This window comes from Diceros bicornis, chromosome 1 (genome assembly GCF_020826845.1).
Source record: "Diceros bicornis minor isolate mBicDic1 chromosome 1, mDicBic1.mat.cur, whole genome shotgun sequence".
Taxonomy (NCBI): Eukaryota; Metazoa; Chordata; class Mammalia; order Perissodactyla; family Rhinocerotidae; genus Diceros; species Diceros bicornis.
Genome location: NC_080740.1, coordinates 71278818 through 71293837, shown reverse-complemented (window position 1 = coordinate 71293837; position 15020 = coordinate 71278818). Strand labels below are relative to the sequence as shown.

Genomic DNA, 15020 nt, shown 5'->3' with positions numbered 1-15020 from the left:
CAGCATTTTTTCTTAATCCAATAAAATGCCTTTAGATGAAGAATGCACCCTACTGACTGCCACACGCCCTACCACTCTCTCTCCTTTTACACAGCTCACCTCTCCTGGTTCGTTGATTTCTACCAGCTGTCTGGTATCTATATGCAATTAGGTTCCCAACTGCTGAAACAGATGATCTCTAAGATTTTACATGGTCATCATGAACATTTTTTATACCTTTTCTACTTAGTTTTTATATAATCATTTCCCCATTAGAAAGTCCAGAATGCGGATTCACAAAATTATATAACTTCAGAACTAAAAAGAGACTTAGAAATCATGTAGCAAAATCCAACCGTCTTGTATTACACAGATGAAAAGACTGAAGTCAAACTGCTTAAGTTACCTGCTCAGAGCTTCCCAGTATAAGTCAGTGCAGGACAATATAAATCAACAAAAATTAACAAAATATTCACTTTGTGCAAGATCCTATGTTGGAGTTACAAACAGAAACAAGAATTGTCCCTCTGTCCAGGAGATACAAGCTAGTAAAGGGCACAGACACATATACGTGAAGCCATTATTCAAAGAACACATGCTGAAAGGAAGGAGAAATTAATTTCTTCCATTTTTAGTGAAATCTGAGAAAATCTTGTGAAGGGGAAACATTTCCACAGATGTTTGAATAATGAGGACTGCTGTTATAGACAGGAAGTGAGGGCACAGCATGAAAAAGCCAAGAAGTAAGTAAATGCACAGCATTTTCAGAAAAAGTAAGTAAACCGGCATGGCTGGGGTGGAGTGATAGAAAATAATCTAAGAAAGCAAAGTGAAGACGAATTCTAAAGGCCAGTGCTTCCCATTTTCTTCTTTAGCCCACCTCTTCATCCCTGACCCAAGAATCTAGGACAGGGCTAAATATAATGGGAATATATTATATTATATTATAAATATATTTATATTTTATTATTTATTTTTTATTTTATTTTATTTATCTTTTATATTTATTTTATACCTATATTTATATTATTTTAAATATATTATATTTATATTATAAATATAAAAATATTATAAATAATAATATACAACGACAAAACCACTAATGGCAGCTAGGATTTAAGGTGGGATTATTATATGCCATCCACTATACGAAACACTTCATATGCACTATCTCATGTAATCTCCATAAAAAAATCTATGAAGTAGGTACTAACATTACTCATATAAAAGAACCAAAGCTTAGAAAGGATAAGTGACTGTTCCAAAATTACAGAGTTATGAAGTGGATTCACACTCAACTTTTCTGTCTCCAAAGCCCACGAACTAAACCACAATAAATGCTAACAAATGCCCCGATCAGAATATTTACAATCAGATTATCAATCTCCAAATATCAACAGCTGTACTGCTGACAAGGAACAATGAGAGGGGAGCAGAGAAAGGCTTCTTGCCAGTACTGACTCAACTGCATTTCCTAATCCTAAAGAATGCTTTTGTCCTGAGGTCAAAGAATGCTCTAGAGAGTATAATATAAAGCTTCAAAACTTCCTATGACTGGGGGACCTTGGGCAACTTATTTTACTTTGGGGGCTTCAATTTCCTTGTCTGAAAAATGGGTATAGCAGTACTACACTACGTGGACGTTACGAGAATGAGGTAATGCGTATAAGGAGCTTAACTCAATGTGAGGCACGATGTAAACCGCGGTTGTCTACAATACAGTGCCTGCTCACGTAAGCAAGTAACGAGAGAGGTCACTAGAAAAGCTGCACGCTCCCGACATGGTTGGGAGAGTCTAACCACGTCCAGAAAGATCAAAAGAGACTGTTCAGAAAAAACATTTTCAACGTCCCTTGGATAATGGGTAATCCTGATCTCCGCAGGGCTATGCAACACGGCGGGGAAAAAACGGGTTGGCAAAGCAGAGACTGGCTCTCTTGTTCGCTAGCCCCAGAGCCTAGAGCAGACCTTGGCACACACGCTCAGTAATCGACTGACAGACTAGTAAGGAAGCCTCGGGCCCTTCTGCAACTCCGAGGCGAGAAACTTACCCCAAGGTCAGCTTCCCCCTCAGATTCTGCATCCATAACGCACCTGCAATATCAACACAAGCCATCACTTCAGACTCCCACCTCCACTCCCTTCCTCCATCCCTTAACTACTAAAGAAATCCTTACCCAAACGTTCCAGTACTGCCGCCGCCATCTTTGTCCCTCCCTCTACGGAAGCCTCCGAGTTCATACACCGTCTGGACAAGACGCATGCGCAATTCTCCGGATTTCCTCCCCGTCGGGAGACCCAGCAGTACCTATACCTGTGTTGTCATGGAGACCGTGAACACGCGGCCGGCGCTTAAGTGTGGTCCGGCCAGCCTTGCTTGAGAATGAATGACTTAATAAAGGCCTAAAAGTAGCGAGTTTCCGGAAATTCATCGGGATCCAGAAAAACTGCGAAGCCTTACCTCACAAATGATCTAAAGGATTAGGAAAACAGAGACCGTGAATAAGCCACCTAACCTGGGTGGGCCTCAGTATTCTCGTCGGTAAAACAGTCAGAAATGAGTATCCCTACAGCACAGGCTTGTCGTAAAGATCACTAGAGATCGTGGGAAAGCTCTTTTAAAGAACAAACAGTTCAAATACTAAGTATGACGTCCTAATCCCTGCTAATCTCCAGGTTGAGGTTGATGTCCAAAAGATGAGTTAATATTCATCGGGCACTTGCTACCATGTATGCCCAAAAGGCGTTTCACTAAATCTCCTGTAGTCCTCACAGCAATCCAACAAGGCATGGATTATCATCTTCCTTCTTCAAATGAGGAAACAGATATGGGATAAGTTAAAGTCTCTCAGATAACAACTGGCAAAACCAGTGGTCAATCTAGGACTGGGTGTCTCCAAAGTTAGTGCCGCTGCCCACACCCAAATATCTGTTTGACCTCACTATAATAGGAGAGATATTTCAGGTTTCATTTGCTACGGATGTAGGAGGGCTAGATACCCAATGCAAACAAGTAATTCAGAAGGAGAGTCTAAGTGCTGAATCTGAGCATCTTAGCATGTTTGCGTTGGAAGGAAACTTCCATTCTCTTTCCTCCACAGCCTTTACCATGTACAGTGCCCTTCACAGAGCTGGCACTCAATCAATCAAATCAAAAGAGTGTCACTCATTCTGCTTCTCCTTGAGTACCAAGAACCCAGAGCCAGAATTTCCACCTAGTTGCAGACACTCTTCCTTCTCTTTTTGATTTCTGATTTGACCTTTTTATCTTTTGTTAATTGGCTTCTTGTACATATCTTTAAAACATCTCCAGAGTTAGCAAAGGGCCTTGGCACGTAGCGTTAAAAAAAAATACTTGATGGGATAGCGGTTGAACAGGTCCAAAGAATAAACCGGCAGTGCGAGGAGGTGACTCCACCGGTCTAACCCTTTAACTATGTACCTTGCTCTAAGAGGCGAGAATGCCTACCTCAGGGCTAGGCTCAGGCATCACCAGAGCCTTCGGCCGCGGGCGGGGTTGGAGGCAGAGAGCGACGCGCGGGGCCCCGCCCTCCCCGGCCCCCGGCGGCGGGAGCAGAGCGCGCGGTGCGGCCTGGGCCTCCGAGCGCGCCGTAGCGGCAGGCCCGAGGAGGCGGGGCTCCGAGCCAACCCCGCCCCCTTCCCGGCTACGGCGTGGGGCTACGAACCTTCTGCCTCAGCGGCTCCTTCCCTCTTCCCTGGTGGCGGGTCATCATGGAACAGGAGCCGCGCACGCTGCCGCCCTCCCCTAACTGGTACTGCGCCCGATGCAGCGATGCGGTGCCCGGGGGCCTCTTCGGCTTCGCGGCGCGGACCTCTGTCTTCCTTGTCCGCGTGGGCCCGGGCGCGGGCGCGATCCCTGGGACGCCCCCATTTCGAGGTAATTCTCCTTCTCTGGGCCTCAGCCTTCCTGCACTTCTTGAGTTCCCTGGGGGCGCTGAGTGGGCGTCTCCAGCCACCCCTCTCTTTACAGGTGGGGAACTGAGGCTTGGGCAGGGAGAAAGGTCTGCTCACAGTCACTGAGCTGAGTCGCGTCCAGGTCTCCAAGATTGAGCTACACCACTCTGGGCGAGCGGTCCCGCCTCCCGGCGCTCTCACGTGGGACCGCTCGCTTTCTGAAAAGTTATCCTTGTCTAATTCCAGGCATTTATAACGTCTATGGCTGGCCTGCCTGCCTCCCCCACCCAGTGAGCTCGGGCCCCTGGGAGCCTTCCTGGGCTTGGGGGCTGCCTACATCTCCAGGCCTTAAGCAAGATCCTGCAAATATATTATACTCATTTCTGTAAGATAAGTGACTTGAGCCAGATGCTTTCCGGTTCCAAACTAGGTTTTGATTATGCCTTGGGATATGGCATGCCAGATACTTATTTTATTCCAAACGACCTCTGGCCAGATCTAAATAAGAATCACTTTTACATTGTTCATTTGAGCTGCTTCTCAGCCTGAGAACTGGGCTCATCAAGGGATGTCAGCAGCATTTTGCAGTTGGGAAGACAGGCTCAAGGAGATAAAATGACTTGTCTGAAGTACGTGGTGGAGCCAATACCAGCACTTGGGGTTTCTGATTGTGACTCCCTGGATATTTTTGTTATACAGTAGAGTAAGTGAGATCCCACTCATCATCTCAGGACAGTATGATTCTGCCAGAAATCTTAGGTAACGCTCTAACCTGGAGTCTGGTTTTGCTTGAAGTCATAGGGGAGTTGGTGGGACACACCGAAAGGGTCTCTGGCTTCACGTTTTCTCATCACCCGGGTCAATACAACCTCTGTGCCACCAGCTCTGACGATGGGACTGTGAAAATTTGGGATGTAGAGACAAAAACAGTTGTGACAGAACATGCACTGCATCAGGTACCATGGCTTACTGGTTTCTTAGACCGTTATTATCTATCTGTACTGAGGGTTCTTTTGCTTCAAGTATAGTTTTGCTAGCTCATCTGTGCAAGTAACTTTTATAATTGTGTTCATTAATTAGATAAGAAGTTCTGTATTGTAAGGTGCCTCAAAACTTTTTTGGAAGGAGATACGTATAAACCAGGTCAGCAAACTACACTGCTGCCTGCTTTTGCAAATTGTTTTACTGGAATACAGCCACAGTCATTCATTTAAGTATTGTCTACAATTTAAGTATTGGCTGCTTGCATGCTACGATGGCAGAGTTGAGTAGTTGCAACAGAGACAATGTGGCCCACAAAGTCTAAAATATTTACTATCTGGTTCTTTACATGAAAAAGACTCTTGATGTAAACTATAAATGAGTGAATGAAACATATTTCTAAACCAGTTGATTAATTGATATACCTGCCTTTTGAGATAATGTTGGAAAGGAGAAGACTCACTTAATCTTAGTAAGAACTTTGCATTAAGCTATTAAAGGAAGAAATTTTTTAAAATGGTTCTTTGATCCCCAGTAGCCTAAATTCTCCTATCATTTGGTTAATGTAGTCTTGCTCTACAAGTGGTACTAACAGTATTTATTAAATACCTATCATGTACCTAGTACTGTACAGGTTAAAAACTAAAAATTCAGCATTGACAAATGAGAAGCAAATGTATTTTTGTTTTGGTTTCAAGCATACAATATCAGCATTGCATTGGTCTCCTCGAGTAAAGGATTTAATAGTATCTGGAGATGAAAAAGGAGTAGTTTTCTGTTACTGGCTTAACAGAAATGACAGCCAGCACCTCTTTATAGAACCCAGGACAATTTTCTGTCTTACTTGCTCACCTCATCATGAAGACTTAGTAGCCATTGGGTAAGTACTGTACCCTCTGTATTGATAATTTTTGTTTATGATCATATTTCGCATTTGTTTTACCTTCTCCTGTCCTTTATTCCTCAGAGGAGACCATTTGAAGATTTTAACCACTCTCCCTGAGCCCTTGGTATCATTCATTCCTGTGACTTCCACACCTTTACTATCTCTCCTACTCTCTCTGTTTTTGTTTCCTTTGTTTCCATGGTACTGTACTTTCCTCATTCTTCATATCTGGTTTCTTTAGTCAACCTCCAAATGTGGGAAATACCCTCTTTCGCCTTTTTCTCCCTCTGTACTTGTCCATGGATATAACACTTACTCTTAGAGTGTCAAATGACTAAGCTCTGTCTCTCTGGTCCTCAGCTCTCCCTCTACATTGAGAAAGTGATCTGGCATTGGGGTCCGTCTCCTCATTGATCACCAAGGTTGTTTTACAGGAGCTGCCTGAGTAGGCATCTCCCTTTCCTTCACCACTCCATTTACTCCTCTCTCAAAGATGTCCATTCTCTGTAGTTTGAAGACTTGACATAAGCACTAGGTATATGGGAGTATTAAATGGAAGATAACATTTTCCTTTATGAAAGGGCTATATTTTTGTGCTGATGGAAATGAGGCAGATGAGGGAGAGCTTGTTGCAGGGATAAACAGTGATAAATATGAATACAGGAGTGATGTTGAGAAGTCATGAGGGGATTGGATCCAGATCACAAGTAGAAAGAAGAGCTGAGAATATGGAAATCGGTGCAGGTAAGTTTGTAGATCTGGTTGGAAGAGAATGGTGTTTCTGATGGCTTCTGATTTTCTCAGTGAGGTATAAGTCAGAGAGGTGAAGTCAAGTTCAGGGTGGGAATGGAACTGGATGCAGGAAGAAGGTATGAAAACAGTCATCTCAGAGAATAGGAAGATGAACTTCCTGAGGGAAGTGGTAGGTCCACTGGTGCATGTTGACTGCCAAGCTAAGGGTCATGGTCATGACTTTAAAGAAAACTACTCAAACTGACTAAGGAGATGGTTGGATTCAGCCAGGTTTGGGATTTTGTGGAGTAAATATACCTGAGAGAGAGGGGACAGAGGAGATAAGGGTGTTTTTAAAGGAGTGATTATAATGATGTATCAAGAAATCTGTGTTGCATGGGAGGAAGGATAGGAAGACAGGTGAGGGTAAATAATAGAAAATGGAAGGGGTCTGTGGATCGGTGGTCTCTGGGAACTGCGAGCATTGTTGCAGTGGGGGTACTAGAGAGGGGGAACAGAGAGGGTGGTGGGCAGGGGTCAGAGAAGGTTGAATCAAACTGACCTTGAAAGATGAGCAGGAATTCACAAGAGGAGAAGAGTCTTTGAAGTAGAGGGAACTGCACAAAGTCCATGTCTTCAAAGATTGATATATTCTATGATTTATTTTTTTTTGTGTGTGAGGAAGATTAGCCCTGAGCTAACATCTGTTGCCAATCTTCCTCTTTTTGCTAAGTAAGATTGGCCCTGAGCTAACATCTGTGCCCATCTTCCTCTATTTTATATATGCGGGATGCCTGCCATAGCATGGCTTGATTAGCAGTGTATAGGTCCGTGCCTGGGATCTGAACCTGTGAATCCTGGGCTGCCAAAGTGGAGCATGCAAACTTAACCACTACACCACCGGGCCTGCCCCTATGATTTCATTTTTTAATAAAGCTGTAATGGTAAAAAAATTTTAATGAAAGAAGAAAATAAAGAGACTGTAATGGTATTTTTCCCTGTAGAATTGTCTAGTATGTAGGAAATTGAAGTACATACACCCACTTTGGAGAGCAGTTTTGCACTTGGTAGTGAAGCAAAGATGTGCATATCCTACATCCTAGCAGTTCCATTACTAGACGTCAAACCTGAAATTGTCTTAGGTGTGTATGAGAACATTAATAGCGGCATTTTTTATATGTAATAGCAGGAAATGGAAGCCCTTCAAAAGAAAAATGAATAAGTGAACTTGTAGTATAGTCATACAGTGGAGTGCTATATAATAGTATAAATGACAGACCAGGAACTAGAGTTACGTGTGTCAACATGGATGACTCACAAACAGAATGAGTGAAAAAAGCAAGCTGCAGAAAAATTGACCACATGATACCATTTATATGAAGGTTTAAAATATACAAAATAATTCTGCATCTTATTTAAGAACATATCCAAAGAAAGGCTGGGAATGATATAACACAAAATTCACAAATAGCAATTTACCTCTGAGGAAGAGAAGGAAAGAGGTTTGATTGGGTGGGTTATACAGAGGACTTCAACTGTATTGGTAATTATTTTTTTCTGAAGCTTGGTGGTAGATACTTCTTTATGTGTCTGAAATAACTTCATCATTTTTTAAAAAGCTATTAGAATTTCTCAGTTTCTTCTGAATTCAAAAATGACAGCCTTAGAATATCCAGATCTAGAAGTTGGAGTTCTGCAGCTTTTGTTAAGTTCACAGTTAGGAAAGGAAGATCACTTGTAAAAAGGAGAGGTATTTTTAGTGTATTAGGACAAATTCATCTCTAATTAGAGGAATTGCTGGGCCCCTATAATAACTATTTTTCTGTAAGTTCCCTTTGAACATAAGTGTGCTTCACGGTTTGAACTCTGTGCCAGACAACACGCACAGTATTACTTAGTCCCAAGAGTTTGATCACAGGGGAGGGTTTTAAAAAAACCAGGAAGCACGAAATGAGCACTTTGGAAAAAGGACAAAACAATTGTTTCTTGCTCTCTTCCCTTCTCCCCTACCCTAAATATACTTAATTTTTAGAAATGCACAATGATAACTCCTAAGCCAAAATGTTAACTAGAGAGACTATTCTGTCTTCATTTTTCAGTAATATTTCTAACTCTTATTTTTTAGCTACAAGGATGGCATAGTGGTTATAACTGACATCAGTAAGAAAGGAGAAGTTATTCACAGGCTTCGAGGCCATGATGATGAGATCCACTCCATAGCCTGGTGTCCTCTGCCTGGTGAAGACTGTTTATCTATAAATCAAGAGGAAAATTCAGGTAGAGATGACTTAAGAGGGTTCAGTACTCTTTAGATCTAAAGAACAAAGAGGGTAGAATTGTATCATTTGAATTCTATTTAAAATTTTAGGTTTTACAGGTCAGATTTATGAAAGCAATAGCTAAGTTTCAGAACCCTTGCAAACTAGTTTTTTTTTGATAAGTGCGTGTTTAATGCAAATTAAAAACAAAATTACCATCTCTATCCTAGAAGAACCTGAAATTCCCAATGGGAAAGTTATAGCACAAACTCCAGTAACAAAAGGCTGCTACTTAGCCACTGGAAGCAAAGATCAGACTATTCGAATCTGGAGCTGCTCTAGAGGCCGAGGTAAGATTGATGTTTCACGTCTCTTTTATGATATAACCTATATTGATCTGATAGAAGTAGAAGCTTTTTTATTCTGTCTTGTTATCCTGAGAGTGTGTCATCTGTCAGAAAGCAGTTCTTTACTTTTCTATCCAGAAAGTTGCTTCTCATGATGTTTGAGGTGTGAATTCTAAGGAAGCAAACTAACAAACTTTTAAACCACAAACTGTATTGTGAACCGCTGGGACTTCATGCAGGTAGGTTCACTGTCTTGAGTGCCCATGGACCTTCTTTTATTCTGCAGGGGTGATGATTTTGAAATTGCCTTTTCTGAAGAGAAGAGGAGGGGGCATAGACCCAACTGTTAAAGAGCGCCTTTGGTTGACACTCCATTGGCCCAAGGATCAACCGACACAGCTGGTATCCAGCTGTTTTGGGTAAGTCTTTCTTTGGTCATGCTCTTTGGCGTATTTTGTTTTCCTCTCTAGCCTCAGGAGTTCTTAAGCTTCTCTTTCTAGACACAGAAGATAAAGAAATCATTGGCCGAGGCTTGTATTATGATGGGCCATTTGTAATGGAAAAATCATAGGACTAATACTTGTACTGTCTAATAACAGAGTTGTGAAAAGATCAAATAAGTATAACCTGGTGGTTAAGAGTGTGGACTCTGAAGTCAGGCAAAGCTGAATTTCAGAATCAGTCTGTTACTTACCTGCTATGTGTTCATGAGCAAGACCCCTCACTTTCCGAGCTTCAATTAGTTCACCTGTAAAAAATGGAGGTTATAGTATTTCCTATCTCTTAGGAGGATTATAGCTATTCATTAAACAAAATTTATTGGGCACCAGTTTCTAGTTGCTTGAGATAATAAGGGAATTTAACAGACAAGGTCCCTGCTTTTAAATGAGGTGATACAGGTAAACATATAAAAATATAAAAAATATAAACATATAAAAATGTCAGTGATGGCTCTACTCCTCCCACTGCCCCAAAAAAGAGATATTATATCATAAAGCCTTTGGGGCTATGCAAATTATGGTGGCATTTTATAATTAAAGCTGTTAGGGAAATGTGTTCAAAAGGTAGTCCAGCACACTCACATGGTTCAAAAAGAATGACAGTGTATAACAAAGTACCCTTCCCACCTCTGTCTTCTCCAGCGTCTTGGTTCCTGTCCCCATTGGCACTGACTCCTCATTTTTGTGTTTGTTCTTCCAGAGATATGTGTGCATATTTCAGAATGTGCAGTTTTTCTCTCCTTAAAGGAACAATTAACAAATTACTTTGCAACTGAGGGCCCACACTCTCTGGCCCAAAATCACTTGTTTTCAGATTGCTTGTGAAAGAAAACTAATGCTTGTTTTTCCTTCACAGAGGTGAACTGCTGCTGTGGGATCTCACTCAGTCTTGGAGACGGAAATATACCCTCTTTAGTGCTTCATCAGAAGGGCAAAATCATTCAAGAATTGTGTTTAATTTATGTCCTTTACAAACTGAGGATGACAAACAGCTGCTGCTTTCCACATCAATGGATAGAGACGTAAGAACTGCTTATTTTGCCTTCAGCATGGTAGAGCAGTGATCTATGACTTGCATGGGATTAGAGCACTTTTTCAAACTGTCAATTGGTTCTCACACCCCACCTTGCTTACACCCCACCTGGCCCCTGGTTCCAATTTCAGTCATTGTTATGGATCAGCACCAAATACATTAGCAGCAGAGAGGTAGGGTAAAGGTGAGGAACCACCAAGATGCCTTTTTGTTAAAGCAGATCTGATACAGAAGAGCAGATGTATCGGGGAAGGATGTGTGAGATCATCATGCATTGCCTTTAAAATATCCTTGTCTTTAGTTTAGGTAGCTGAATCATCTGCTCACCGAATCATCTGCTCTTGGTGAAATCTCTCCAGGAGAGAATTGGCTGTATTTAAGAGTCTGTGATCTTACTGTTTTGTGATTGATCTAGGCTTATTTGTTGGAGTTTGTTTACTCCCAAGCCCCTCTGTTAAACAAGTGACAGTTAAGAACGTAGCACTCCTCGTCCCCTGGGTATGATATTTTGCTTTTTGAGATAGCAACTCTGATTTTTCCACTGTCCTGAAGCCAAATTCATCCTTATTAAGAGTTTGCCAAGTGAGGAGATTACCAGTGCTGTAATACAATAGAGTTGTAAGGCTGCTGAACCTGAAAAATGAGAAGCCTGGGCTCTGGTTTATTAATTGTGTGACCCTGAGTTCACTTGACATCCCTGGAAATAAATGTATTCTAAGGTCCCTTTGAGCTCTACAATTTGTTACTGATTTTTTTTCCTAAGATGCTTTTTCCATTTCCTACTGGAATCGTTCGATTATGTTATCCTTACCCACTCTCTGAGCCCGTCCTATTTGAAATGTTGATTCTTTTTCCTGTTTCTCTGATCTTTTTTATATTCAGGCCCTAACCCTTAATCTTTTCAGATAAAATGTTGGGACATGGCCACCCTGGAGTGCTGCTGGACCCTGCCTTCCCTTGGGGGGTTTGCCTACAGTCTGGCTTTCTCTCCTGTGGACACGGGCTCTTTGGCCATAGGTGTTGGGGATGGCATGATCCGCGTATGGAATACACTCTCCATAAAGAACAACTATGATGTGAAAAATTTTTGGCAGGGTGTCAAGTCCAAGGTTACAGCGGTAAGGATGCTTTGAGCTTGCTGTGAACTTTTTTTCAAATGAGTAATTGTCTTTTAGAGAATATGTGTTCACTTAAATGAACTCTATTGGCAATCAGAGGCTGTTCAAGGGTATTTCCAATAAAGTTTGAAACTAGGAAAGCAGAAGGACCCTCTCTAACCAAACCCATTATCTCCAAATTCAGAATTTAAAATTAAGGCTTTGTTCAAGTCACCATGTTCTCTAATGGTAAGAAATTAGAAATAACCTGGACGTGCATTCATAGAGGATATAATAAGTTATAACCACATGTTGAAATGTATCAGACTATTAAAAATGATAACGTAGATCTTTCTTTGATGTGGAGAGATGTTAATGATTTGTGGAAAATGCAAATTACAAGAGAGAATACAGATTGCAAAACAATATGTATAATTTTTAAATTTTTCTCCAAAGTGATACTTCTGTTGTGGCTATTTAGTCTAAAAACAATAAATGTTTGTGGTTTAAAAAGAAAACCAAACGGTACAAAATGTAGAAAGCAAAAAGATTTTCCTACTCCACCCTGCACTCAGTTCTCCCACTTGCATAATCCAGAGAACCACTGTTGACAGTCTGTGATGTATCTTTCCAAATTTTTTAAATTATTAATAGAATCATATCTTCTAAATTGTTCAGGAATCTTTTATTCCCACTCAACAGTGTATCTTGCACATCATTTAAATGTTTGAACCTACTTTTGTTTTTTTTAATTGTATATACTTTAAGTTTATTCACAAAAAATGCCTGGAAAAATACAAAATTGGCAGTGGAGTGTTTTAGATGATGAGATTACAGGTGACTTTTACTTTGTTTTTAATACTTCTTTGTTTCTCTCTTTTAAATAATGAGAATTTGTTATTTTAAAATTAGAAGACACCAAGAGCAAGAAAGTTTTCCATTTGAATGCTTGAAGGATAACCTAAGGATTCCCTTAATAGTGCGTCCCTTTCCTCATATTTTTTGTAGCTGTGCTGGCACCCAACCAAGGAAGGCTGCTTAGCTTTTGGAACTGATGATGGAAAAGTGGGATTGTATGACACCTACTCCAACAAGTAAGAAATAAATGATTCTTATTTAGCCCATTGACCAAAAGGTCAGTGACGGAGTTGGTTGTGAGTTCATAAGCCTGGATGTACATCACAATTGGCCTGGGAAGCATCTTTAATATTCTGGCTCTGAGACTGAGGCTTACAACTTGGAATTTTATTAAAAAAAATTTTTTTTAGGTGATGGTAGTTCAGCCCATCTGACCTGTGGGAACCACTAAAACAAACCATTTGCTTTTGTTTTCCTCAACTGTTTTTTACGAAAGTTGTCAGGCATCCATGACTGTTGAAAGCCTGGTACAAAGAACATCTCTGTACCTTCCATCTTGATTCACCAGTTGTTAACATTTTGCCATACATGCTTTAATCTGTGTGTACTTAAGAAAATTAACAGTAATTCCATAATATGATCTAATATCCAGTCCATATACAGATTTCCTCAGTTGAGCCAAAAATATTTTTCCTAGCAATTTTTTTTCCAATTGTTTTCAATTAGGGTTCACACATTGCATTTCGTTATGTCTCTGTCGTCTCTGTTATTCTAGAATAGTGCCCCTACTTCCTTCCATAACGTTGCCTTTTCAATTTGTAGGTTCCGGATAAGTTGTTTTGTATAATAATCCACATTTTGGACTTATCTAGTTATTTCTTTCTGGTGACTTCTAATTCATTTCACTATTCCCTGTATTTCCCATAAACTGGAAGTTAAGTCTAGAGCTGTACTGTCCGTTAGAGTAGTCTTTAGCCACAGGGGACTACTGAGATGTGCTGTCAGTGTAAAATACACTCCAGAGTGCAAAGACTTAGTCCCAAAAAAAGAATGTAAAATATCTCAATAATTGTTTTATTTTGATTATATTTTAGAACGTAAGACTTTTTATTACTGAGCTAAATAAAATACATTATTAAAATTGAATTTCACTAGTTTCTTCTACTTCTGTTAATGTGGCCAGTAGAAAGCTTTAAGTTGCATATGTGGCTCGTATTTATGGCTCACATTATAATTCAGTTGGACACAGCTATTTTAGCTTGATTAGATTCCAGATCTGTGCTGGTCACTGTTGGTAGCCACCTGTGGCTATTTGTAGTTAATGAATTAAAATTAAATAAAATTAAAAATTCAGTTCCTCCGTCGCATGAGCCACATTTCAAGTGCATAAGGGCCATCTCCAGTGGCTAAGGGCTGCCTTATTGGACACCAGTGTTCTAGACCAGGGCTTGGAATGCTATGGCCCATGAGAATGGGCCATAAGAATGCTTTTATCTTTTTAAATAATTGAAAAAGAAATCAAAAGAATACTTCGTGACAAGAAAATTAAATAAAATTCAGCTTTTAGTGTTCATAAATAAAGTTTTATTGGAACCCAGCCACACGCATTTGTTTACATCTTGTCTGAGGCTGCTTTCATACGAGAGCAGAATGGAGTGGTTGTGACGGGAAACCACATGGCTCACAAAGCCTGAAATCTTTACTTTCTGGCCCTTTTCGGGATAAGTTGCCTATCCCTATTTTAGATCGTTCACTTCTAAGTGAGAGTCATTTATTATACTGCAGAGCTAACTTTTTATATGCGATTCCTTAAGTACTTATGTATAATCTACATGCAGTTAACTTTTTTCTCCATTTTTAATTCTCAAAAAAAAAAGACTACACTATTTCAAAGAGGTATTTAAGAAAATAAAGTTATATGTTAATTTAAATAGCTGTGTCATCACAAAATTGCTGACTAATTCTATTAAATTAATATCTTCTGGTTATTATAAGCTGAATATTCAAACTAACACCAGAAAAGGTGTGCAGTAGAAGGAAGGGTGTTGCTGGAGATACGTTGTTAGGCATTCAGCCAGTGCTGCTTCTTCTGTTTCTTTTAGGCAAAGAAGTTTTGGTTTACTGTCTAGAATGATAATGATAAATGTGTCAGATACATGGAAGTAAATAAGTCAATAGCCAGTTCTGTCTTAGGTTCTGGAATCCTTACATTCTAAAACCATACAAAGAACGTAGTATACATTAAAGGGAATAGCCACACTGCCCTTTACTGACACATCATCACATATCATTAATCACCACAATAGCCTTAAAAAAATAGCCTTAAGAGCAAGGTTTCTTTAACAAGACAATCAAAACTTTAAAATCTCTCTACTCTAAAATCTTGCCTTAGTTTAAGAATGTGATGTAAATGACAGGGTAAGCCTAAAATGAC

General features: G+C 40.2%; 2 protein-coding genes across 6 annotated transcripts in view; one reads left to right on the top strand and one right to left on the bottom strand.

The window, feature by feature from the left end:
• Positions 1–2210, bottom strand: part of MRPL22 (mitochondrial ribosomal protein L22) — a 30336-nt gene extending 28126 nt beyond the window's left edge. The window contains exons 1-2 of one of the 2 annotated variants that reach the window (XM_058544713.1): positions 2157–2210; positions 2031–2073 (exon numbers count right to left, since the gene is read on the bottom strand). In XM_058544713.1, the coding sequence (XP_058400696.1) occupies positions 2031–2073; positions 2157–2184 (71 nt within the window). In that variant the 5' untranslated portion in view covers positions 2185–2210. The remainder of the gene's footprint in view (positions 1–2030; positions 2074–2156) is intronic. The other variant, XM_058544708.1, reaches the window with a different exon arrangement.
• A 1446-nt stretch (positions 2211–3656) lies between these two features.
• Positions 3657–15020, top strand: part of GEMIN5 (gem nuclear organelle associated protein 5) — a 39352-nt gene continuing 27988 nt past the window's right edge. For 2 of the 4 annotated variants that reach the window (XM_058544621.1, XM_058544614.1), the window contains exons 1-9: positions 3658–3877; positions 4690–4850; positions 5574–5755; positions 8619–8770; positions 8982–9101; positions 9385–9517; positions 10455–10620; positions 11537–11749; positions 12737–12822. In XM_058544621.1, the coding sequence (XP_058400604.1) occupies positions 3712–3877; positions 4690–4850; positions 5574–5755; positions 8619–8770; positions 8982–9101; positions 9385–9517; positions 10455–10620; positions 11537–11749; positions 12737–12822 (1379 nt within the window). In that variant the 5' untranslated portion in view covers positions 3658–3711. Of the gene's footprint in view, positions 3878–4689; positions 4851–5573; positions 5756–8618; positions 8771–8981; positions 9102–9384; positions 9518–10454; positions 10621–11536; positions 11750–12736; positions 12823–15020 lie in introns of all 4 variants that reach the window. The other 2 variants (XM_058544626.1, XM_058544633.1) reach the window with 2 other exon arrangements.